At 41.7% G+C, this 10,903-nt stretch overlaps 1 protein-coding gene across 2 annotated transcripts in view; it reads left to right on the plus strand.

The window, feature by feature from the left end:
- Positions 1–10,061, plus strand: part of ENTHD1 (ENTH domain containing 1) — a 30,612-nt gene extending 20,551 nt beyond the window's left edge. For both annotated transcript variants that reach the window (XM_081928287.1, XM_081928288.1), the window contains exons 5-7: positions 867–993; positions 5,875–6,315; positions 9,333–10,061. In XM_081928287.1, coding sequence (XP_081784413.1) covers positions 867–993; positions 5,875–6,315; positions 9,333–9,925 — 1,161 coding nt within the window. In that variant the 3' untranslated portion in view covers positions 9,926–10,061. The remainder of the gene's footprint in view (positions 1–866; positions 994–5,874; positions 6,316–9,332) is intronic.
- Positions 10,062–10,903: the final 842 nt, after the last annotated feature.

Genomic DNA, 10,903 nt, shown 5'->3' on the forward strand with positions numbered 1-10,903 from the left:
AATTGGTCTGCACTTTGGTGGAATAGCCAAGCTGGATTTTTTTAAAAAGGTAAACATAGGTTAAAATGTTATGAAAAGCAGTTAAGTGTCTCATAATATATTTATCAGAGGACCTGTAGTTATTGTTTGTGAATAATTGTGAACTGGTTATAAAGAATACATAGAGGAGGCTACAGATAATTGGAAACTATTCAAATGATCACGGTTTGGCATGATTGTCTCAATTAAAGTGTACCCAATTCCATAATGGTTATTTTTATTTAAAATAATTCTTTTTTTTTAATGTAATCTGTTTTTCAGTAGCTGATATATAATTATAAATGTTTTTATTTCAGAGGAGAGAAAATTACAACAAAAACATAAATGTCAATAATATATAAAACCATAAAAATCAAATCCTATATAAATACAAAAACTCGTTGAACCCCCCCAAGTTAAACCACTGGTTTAAAAACCGAGAAGCCTAGACCACATGAGTTAGGTAAAAGGCCTGGGTGATCAGAAAATCTCTTTGAAGCTGGGGACGCAGTGGCGGAGCTCCATGCTCTGGCACCGGGGGGGGGGGGCAGAGAGCAGGCGGGGCGGGGCTGGCGCGCTTCCTGGGGGTGTGGCACGCCGCCTGCAGGGGCATGGTGCCCAGCGTGGGCAGTGGGGCAGCCGCAATGGCACCCCCCCAGGATCGTGCTGCTGAAACAGGGCGGTGCGCTCCTCCCGCACTCCTCTTCCTATGCCAGTAGAGGGATGATGGTGGATTGATCGCCTGTCATTGGCTGCCTGTGATGTTAAATGCCACATAATATTTTTCTTAATGTAGCTTATAATTAACTGTTTCTGCTTGATTGCTTCATGTTTTTCTTGTGTGTCAGGACTTGATAATCTTTAGTGACGACGAGCCCTCAACTACTGATGTGCAACCAACATTTCCAACTAAGGTCCCTGTAGAGGAATTGGCAACAGATACAAAGATAACGGCCGGGAACTCCTGGAATGCGAGTAAGTAGAAAACAACAAGTAGAAGGCAAGTAGGTTAAAAGCAAAGGCAGAATTTGCATTCAATTGCACCTTCAGAAGGAAGTAGCAGCTGGGAGGAAAGGCAGCTTTCATCAGGAAGATGGTGTAGGAATGGAAAGGGATTAAAAAAACCAAAACCCTCCAATCCAGATTGGGGGCCCCTACAGTTGCTTCTTCTAAAGAAAGAGATGTGACCAGTTTACAATGTGTTATTTTTAAAATAGTCTCAATTCTAGTCACAAAAATTCTTAAACCATTGTAGACTTCTTTCCAGGGCTGGCCCAATACATTCTGGCACCTGAGACAAACCACAAAATGGTGTCTTCACCCACTCCCACCAGCGAAGGAGGAGTGAGAGAAGATCTACATTGAGAACAAAGGGGGGAATCAAATCAACCTTACCCAATGGTTGAAGTGGGAATCAAAGTCTGGTGAGGGGGGCAGGGGGGGAGGCACCTAATCTGATTTATGCTAGGTGGATGCAGAGCCCAGGAGATCCCAGAGGGCGGCCTTACTATTTCCTCTCTGGGGTAGAAGACCAGCAGCACCTCCTATTCACCAAAAGGCCACTGTAGGGGTGGCATGTGGGGGGCTACCAAGCTGGTGGCAGATTTGGGCTCCAAGCATCGGCGTAGCCGGGGGGGGGGCAGCTGCACCCCCCGATCACGTAAAACAATAGAAATACTTAACTAACCAATCATGTCAGTTCTGCCACCCCAACAAAAGTCCTCCCCCCCCCCCAAAGACTTGATCCCACTAACAAAAACCCTGGCTACAGCCATGGCTTCAAGGAGCACATTGCTACAACAATGGCAGCAGCAACTGCATTCTTGGGAGTTGAGTTCTGCTGCCTCTGTGGATTCTGCTGCCTGAGGCTGTCACATCCCTTTGCCGCAAGGCCCAGTACTAGAATGTCAGATGAACTAAGTACATGGGTTGGTGGCTGTTTCATGACTGGCAAAATAAAGTATTTTACAGAACATAAATTAACAACAGAATTTACTGCCATGACATGTTGTGACTAACACAGTTTAGTGCATTCTCTATAACCTCACAAACCGTTGCCATAGAGACAAACAATGTCATACAAGAACACAGAAAAGGTCTCAGGTGGTAGATATTATTGATAGAAAAGTAAGCAGTGGGAGCTGGTGGACTCAAGAAACCAGGATTCTATTTTCATGCTGGGCCTTGTCTCCTTGGTGGGGTGCGGACTGTGCTGTGGAAGATCTCACAGATTAGAAGCTGAAATGATTTTCATTATTGTGTTCCATAACATACCTATTTCTGCTTTTAAAACTATGTAGGTGGGAGAATGCGCGCGCGCGCGCGCGCGCACACACACACACACACACACACAGTGTGAAAGTATCCTACAGTAACACTGAAGTGTCTTAAGTGCTTCTTTTTCTGTATTTTGCCAGAAAATAATAACCCCTTGCCATCTTGTAGACTGAAATAAAGTTGGGATATTTGGAGGAATAGAGCCACTCAAAATTAAGTTAATTTCAATTTAAGAATTAATTTTTTAAAATAATAATAACAGTGAAATACAGTGGTATCTTGGTTTACAACTGTTTTGGATTACAACCACGTCAAACCTGGAAGTGCGTGTCCCTTTTTTTGGATCACAACCCTTTTTTTTATTACAACCCTTTTTTTTTTTTTGAGGCCCCATTGGCGAAAGAGCGCCTTGGGTTATAACCTGTTTTGGTTTACAACCGGACCTCCAGAACAGATTATGGTTGTAAACCAAGGTACCACTGTATTCCATTTTCACCAAAGCTAATTTAGGGGTTGGGATTCACTTTGAAGAATAGACTTCCTAAAGACAAATTTCAGCATAACCCCTAATGATAACAAATTGAACATGGGTTACATCCAAATCTGTCAAATCTCAATTAATTTGTTTTGCTGAGAATGTACTCTTGCCTTCTCTTAATGCTAGTGGTACAGTTTTATGTTATTAAAATGCCTTGGATTTAATCTAAAGTACTTCCCTGGCTTTTCATTCCTTACGTGGCTTCTTTCCACAAATAATGTGCACAAGTCAGATAATACTAATAGTTTATGACATTTGATTTTTCCAAAGAGGGTCATCAGCTTTCTCTCTAGAGACTTTCAGATTCATTATGTTTCAAACTGTGAAAACATCCTTGATTTTGTCAGCAGGAATATATTTTTGAAAGGTTAAGCAGACTGACAAAGATAGTAGAACAGAGGGATAAAGAGTAGAGTAAGTGCAAATTGTAGTAAGCACAAACCACTATCCATCTGCTGATTTTTTTTAAACAATGAAATGAACAACATTTTGTTCTAATGCTAGTCTGAAGCCCTTGCAACTAGTAATTTCTGTGAAGTTGCATATTTATTGCAAGAGTACAAATAAGGTGGGGTGTATGGGAATTGTAGTCTAACAACATCTGGGGAGTTAAGGTTGAGTAACTTGTTTTATTTTTAGAAATAAAAGACTCAGACTGCACGGTTTACACAAGCCCAATTTTGTGTTTCTATACAAATAATTTAAAAACATTTCCTACTTTGGAATATAAGTTTTATAGTCTGTGTTTTCTTACTGCTGTATGGAAAAGCACATGAATTTTACCTCTGAAGAATTTGTAAGTAAAACATGTGGTTTCTCTTTTTATGCTAATGGAAGAGGAAAACTTTGGCAGCAACTTAGAAGGGAATGCTTTCAAGCCTATATTTCCACATTTTACTTTGCTGCATATTTTGTGATTTTAAATCTTTGCTAGGGTTCTCTCACCAAAGAGTATTTGCCACATAGGGAAATAGGGATGTGCAAAATTCTATAAACTAATCAACAGCTAATCTCTGCAGGAAAGTGGGATGGATTAGGACAGCAGAGCATTCCAGCAAGTTACACAGACACAATAATTCTTGACTCGTTCTCCTTTTCTCCCCCACTCAGAAAATTAGCTTTCCATTTTGCACACATGAAATTAGCATAGTGTTTTTACTTTCACCTGGGAGTCTTCAGGAAAGTCAGAGGAGCTGATGAGTGTGGATTTCAGTACCGAACACTGAGGAAGGGGAAAGCTTTACAAGCTCTGCAAACTCTCCACTGCTTGTCATGTTGAGGCAGAATGCCTCAGTGAAGACTGAATATGAGGTTTTCACTGAAAGGTATAGAAGCCAACTCCTAGGGCCCCCATAAAATATATGAGGGGGCCAGCCCCCCCCACAAGTTGATGGGCATTGCTATTCAAATAGTGCACATGCATTTTTCTCCTTATCTCAGAGTCAGGAATCTGGTGGGGAATGACCAGGTTTCCTTTTGACGCAAGTCTTTTACTGGCTCCCTTGTTTGCCTCCCAGATGAAATGCTTGGCTTGAAGCATTCTCCTGAACTTGATGTTCGGGTGGGAGGTCAGGTTTATGGATCTTTATTGCCAGGCACTTCCAGCACTTGGTCATCCCCTCCCTGCTGTGCTTGCATATAGCCTAGTTCCTTATCACTCTTGATCATTCATTTGCCTTACTGAAATTTGAACAGTATAATAGGCAATTGAATAAAATTGATATGGAGATTCCTAGGAAGAAAACTACTTCTAGATGATTAGCATTTAAATAGGATACATAGCCATTAAGGGCTGTATTATAGTCACTAAATCAACATTCAGCTTGAGCAAGACAAATTTGAATACAATATTATTATAGCTCATAATTACAGATATTTAAGTGCAGTAACATAGATTAGCTACATGAAACCAGGCTTGAAATAACAAGGTTTCATCAGGTCATATTCAAGTCATAGTATAGTTTTATGGCTGATATTTGAAAGAGGGATGGACATTTCCTTATTTGAAATAGGGATGGGCATTTCCAGAGGGTGATTCTTGGGGAGTGTTCTTTGGCTCCGTGGAGCTTTCAATGTGGGATTCCTTAGGGTTCAGTTGTATCCCCTATGGTATTTAACATCTACATGAAACCACTGAGTCAGATTATCCAGAGTTTGGAGTATGTTGTCAGCAATATGCTGAGGACACACAGCTCTACTTCTCCTTTACATCTGCAGGTGTGGCACTGGATGTGCTGTTATGTATTTTGTGGTTTTGTAAAAAAACTTTTGATATTTTAATGATGTGAACTGTTGAGATCTATGGATGGAGGGTGTTATACAAATTTAATAAATAATAATGAAGAAAAATTAATAGCACACTATCTAGGCATTATATTTCCCCCCTTAAGGTAACGGTAAAGGGACCCCATAGTCGTGACAGACTCTGGGGTTGCGGCGCTCATCTCGCTTTATTGGCCAAGGGAGCCGGCGTACAGCTTCCGGGTCATGTGGCCAGCATGACTAAGCCGCTTCTGGCGAACCAGAGCAGCACACAGAAACACCGTTTACCTTCCCACTGGAGTGGTACCTATTTATCTACTTGCACTTTGACGTGCTTTCGAACTGCTAGGTTGGCAGGAACAGGGACCGAGCAACAGGAGCTCACCCCGTCGTGGGGATTCAAACTGCCGACCTTCTGATTGGCAAGTCCTAGGCTCTGTGGTTTAACCCACAGCGCCACCCGTGTCCCACATTCCCCCCCTTACATTACCTATATATATTTAATGTACATGCCCTATTAGGAGTTTTAACAGTACTGGATACCCTGCTGTTTTATTGATGTTTTGTCTGGATTTTATCTGCTGGTCTTTTACTGCTTTTATCAGCTGCTTGTATGATCTTTTATACCGTAGTTTTCTGTTGTTATATTTCTGCTTTTTAGCTGTATTCACCTTGAGGCCACTTGGCAATAATGTAAGATATAATATACTAATGAAACTATATACTTCCACTCAAAAAATAATGTTATTTTTTGTGACATAACTTTTGTTACCTTGCAGGTACTTATTTGAATCCCTCAGAAAGAAATCCTTTAACTTTTTCAAAATGGGATTCAGGCAGGAAATCAAAGAGTTCTATTATTTCCAAAGCTATGCTTAAATCTCCTCCAAAGACACAGTCCAGTGTATGCAGCCACAAAGTTGCAGAAACTTTGCTTGATCTTTGGTCATTGGGCCCAGAAGAGTTTATCACTACCAACAGACAGAACACCAAACCAGATTTTGTTTGCTGTCAGACTGAAGCCTCTGTTGAAACCCTCTACCAATCTCCAACTTTTCAAACATTTGATTCTTTGGGAAACAGCATAACGAAAACCACAACTCCAGCTTCCTCTCAGCAACTATTTGAACCTAGTGAATCTAGCCTGAAAAATTTCTGCTTCTTGAGGCAAAGCACAGTACAGCCAGCCAGCTTAGGCAGCCAACCAACCCCAAGGCCAGGTGAGCGTGTGGCTTCCATGTCCATCATAGAAACATGCCTGTTGCTTCACCATCCAAATTATTTCTCTATCGCTTTGGCAAAACTGTAATACTTTTGTGAATAATACCCAGGGGATTGGGTTCCATTGATTCTAGATGTTAAGACACTGTTAGTGAACGTCTATGATGCTAGTAATTGCTTTTATAGCATTCTCTTTACACAGCAGATAAAACTCTTATCATATTTAAAAGGGACATCAAGTGGACATTATTTTGAAGTGGTCATGGCTGCATACATATTGCTGTCTAATCCAGGCCCAGTGCGCTACCCCGAAGGCCAGCCTAATATATTTTGGCACCTGAGGTACACCACAAAATTGCACTCTCCCCCCCCCCCCGGAAGAAGGGATGAGTGAAGATTTACATTGAGAACAACAGGGGGATAAAGATCTAGATTGGGAGCAAGAGGAGGTGGGGAATCAAACCAACCTTACCTGATGGTTGAAGTGGGAATCAAAGGCTGTCACAACAGAAGGGGGAAGGGGCTCACTGTGAATCACGCCAGGTGGGTGCAGAGCTCAGGAAACCCCAGAGGGCAGACCCCACCATTTCCTCCCTAGGGCCGGGAGGAGACCAGAAAGTCCTCCTGTTTGCCAAGAGGTCACTGTAGAGGTGAGCTCTGGTCTCCAAGGATTGCACCGCAGGATGCAATCTTGGAGGTGAGATCTGCTGCCCCTGTGGATCCTGCCTCACTTTGCCCCATGGGTGAGCCAACCCTGACTACCACCAGTGGTGTCTGAAGCTGAATACACATGCCATTATCCACAATCTATATGTAGGCTTTACTTTCTTGAGAATTTCAGCTGTTTGATGCCTTTGGTTGAGTACAACAGCACCCCCTCTTTGCTGTGTACAGCATTGTAAAAATGAGACTTGAAATGCAGTGGAGAAAACGACCTTGCTGCATTTTAAGCTGCTAATGTGTACAAAGCCTTAGTGGCACCTTTCTGAAGCTTCATAGTAAATATTAAATAACAGAAGCCAAGGTGAAACTTAATGAGTTTAGTGCTGTTGTAAGAACTTGTATAACTAGTCCATTCCTGCATACTGAATTCAAACAGGTCAAGGATAGCTTGCTTGCAAGATGAACAAATTTTGGGCCAAGCCAGACAATGCATGAAATGTGCATATGCATTTAACATGTCTTGTTTTTTACTTTGAAAACAGCAGGTGCAGGGTACCCTATCAAGAATGGGGATGCAGCAAAGGGGAAACAGGACAACATTTTCCACTTGCACTGCAATTTGAGTGAAAATCACCCCCTAAAGCTACCATGTTGTCTGATCTGGCCCAACAGCTTTCACAGTGATCATGATATGGCGGAAGGGTTTAACATCCCTCCCTCTCTATGGGGTCATGATTTCTCCCTTCCATTATTTTTATATAAAAACAAGGCATGTTAACTGCATGCACAATCATGCCAAAACTATTATTTATTTGAAACTAGTGGTCATCTTTTGCAATACATTATCAATTTCCCCAGTCTTTTAGCATTCTGACCTTTATACAATACAATTTTAAAAATTGTGCCACATGAACAGATTGTATCCATTTATTTTCTTTGCACGTGAGTAAAATTCTATACAGAAAATGCTACATGTCAGTAATAGTCTGCTCAGATATGTGACAGTTACTGAATATCCCAAAATGAAGAGCCAGAACTAAGGAATTAAAGTTTTCCAGCATTTCCCCGCCACCCTCACTCACTGAAACATTTGGGAGTTCTAGGTGTCAAGCCATGAAAAAAGCTGAATTGTTATGCACAAAGCATTTTGTGTTCATGGGCAGAGCTGGCTCTACTGTTGGGAAGACTGGGTGGGGGCCCCTTAGGTGGTAATTTGGGGGGTGGGTGAGTAGCAGAGGCAAGGTATTGGATGACAGAATTGTGTGTGCCACATGACCTGCTCTGTTGCCCTCAGATACAGTGGAGTGCATACACACCATACATTTCAAGTACTCCCCATGAATCCTGGGAACTGTAGTTCACCTCTCACAGAGCTACAGTTCCTGACATTCTTACAAAGTACAGTTTTCAGGATTCTTGGGGTGGTTGGAGGGAATGTGCTTTTAAAGTAAGGTGCGTATGCAGTCAGTGTTGAAGCAAGTTTCACCTGCTACCCCTCTTAGCTTCTTTATATGGAACAGGAAGGGGAGGCATTTTGTCCTTCACCTCAGGCAGCAATTTGTATTGGACCAGCCCTGTTCATGAGTCTTGAAAATAAAACACAAAATCGACTTCTTTAGCGTGAGGAAAAGGAGATTAAAGGGATATGAGGAGGAAAGGAATGCTGAGGTTATGGGGAGAAATGAAAAGGGATTGGGGCAGGGGGAGAGAGGGGCAGGGGAACACAGGAGGTGGCCAGAGCATACCCAATGCTGTGCAACAGACCTCTCTACAAACTTCACTGCATTCACATGGAACACCTCTTGTGTCAGTTGCCATAAGTTCCACACTATTGAGCAGACCCTCACACTGGACACAGTACAAATGCAGTCTGGCTGTGTGGAGTTGCTGCCATTCAGAAGCAGCTTTGGGTGGCTGTAAAATTGCCTGAGGCGAAAGAATAAATGCCCTTCTCTCATTCCATGTATTGATTAGATGGGGATAAAAGGCCTGATCACTTTAAGGCATATCCATTGCCAGCATTCTGCTGTTTCAGGGGAAGTTCCTAAGACCTGTTCCTTGAACTTGCATATCCAATAATGTAAATGGACAAGCCCCATCTGGATGAACAGCTGATCCAGGTAATAAATAAATAAATCTCACTATCTTAAGCTCCAGATTCCACTGTGTATTGAATGCCATGTTTTGCTTTCAGTTTGTTTGTTGTTTCTTTAAACATGGCACATTGTAGGTTAAGATACTTCCATTTATTTTCAGTAAGATGTTAGCACGGTCCAGGGGGTCTTAAAAATGAATATCTACTTTTGGCAAATAATGTATAACATTACGTACTTTTCTTTCATGTACATTTCAGACTCTGCCGGCTCAATGGGAACAACATCCTCCTTTTCCACTTTCTCAATGTCATCCCCTGAGTCAGCCGTTCCAAACAACACCCCACAGCCTCATTGTTTTCCTTCCCGTGGACCTTCTTATATGCTCACACCACCACATGGACTGCCTTCTCTTTTCTTTAACGATCTCAAAGAAAGGATTGCAAATTCCTTATCTCCCTGCCAAGTGCCTGATGTATTTGAAAATGCTAACATCCTAAGTCTTCTTCCAGATAATTCAAAATGTCCGGTCAAAAACATTGATAGTTGTAGGCGTAGAACTTGCCGCGCTTATTCTGAGAGTTGGGAAGACAATGTGGTGCATGATACACACCCTGTGGCTGCCGCAATTGAGTCTCCTGCCGCTGATCTGCCGGGTACACACTTCCTTTGTACGAACACTGAACAAAAAGCCATGACCCTTTTGGAAGAGATTAAAAACGCTGTTTGTGGACTTAGAGGGGACTTCTGCAGTATGGCAAAGGAGCTGCATACTATCAGTAGTGAGTTGACAAATATGGTGGCTTCCATGCAAAATATGAGCAAAATCTTGGCAGCTCCCCCAGACTGCTGAAGCTGACCCTGGCACTCACAATGGCAACTTAATTAAGGAACCATGGATCTGTTATGTATCTTGCCTTACTCATCAGCTTTACATAATTCGCTAGATCTCATAGTTTAGAGCTGAAGTAATGTTTTAATTTAAAGAGATGTTTACCTGTTATTCTTGTTATGAAAAATAAATTGTTGTTTACATCTTTGTATTTTAAATGTGGTTAATATTTTCATTATTTAAAATTGCAGCTTGATTTATTGAATATTTGAAACCAATGCATCTGAGTTAAGCACTGAAAGCAAAGCATTAGCCCCAGAAATAAAGAGCAGTTAGGTAACTATCGAAAAATGCTGACCATATTTCCTTTTATTCCTCAGTGCCTCTGCATACCTAAAATTCCATGCCACCCATGAAACAACATGAAAATGGAGGTCACCAATATTTGCAATAAGTACTCAATAGATCAGTGCACACAGGACCCCTTTGGGCCAAACACAAGTTCATTAAAACTACCTGGTGGCTCTTAAGGCCACAGGATGAAAATACACAAAATGTAATCCATGTTCATTGATTTGAAAGTTCCTGCAATGGGAAACAATACAGTAATGGAAATGCCAATAAGAAAGCTAAACCATTTGATTACAATGAATAGTGTATATGCCATCTGATAAATACCTTATGGGACAATAAGGGACTAGTGACATTTTCCCAGAAGAGATCATGTGGTGTCATAAAGTGAACATGATACTGTTGTGAGGGGTTTGGGGCAGGGTGGTAGGCACTAATGTTTGAGTCCCTTCCAATTCCTGGATCCAGCAGTGATTCACATTGCTGGAACAGCCAGGCAAGTTTCTTGATAATGGCCTCTGAAGTATGGATCATTAAGGTAACAAAGGAAGTGGCTTTGTGCTTGTTAGTTAGAAAGACAAAGGCCAGAGTTAGAAAATGTGTATGTGCGTGAGCTAGGAATGAGAAGCTCCAGATGGAGCAGCTTGA

The sequence above is a fragment of the Podarcis melisellensis genome (assembly GCF_964234715.1).
Source record: "Podarcis melisellensis genome assembly, chromosome: 10".
In the NCBI taxonomy this organism is placed as follows: domain Eukaryota; kingdom Metazoa; phylum Chordata; class Lepidosauria; order Squamata; family Lacertidae; genus Podarcis; species Podarcis melisellensis.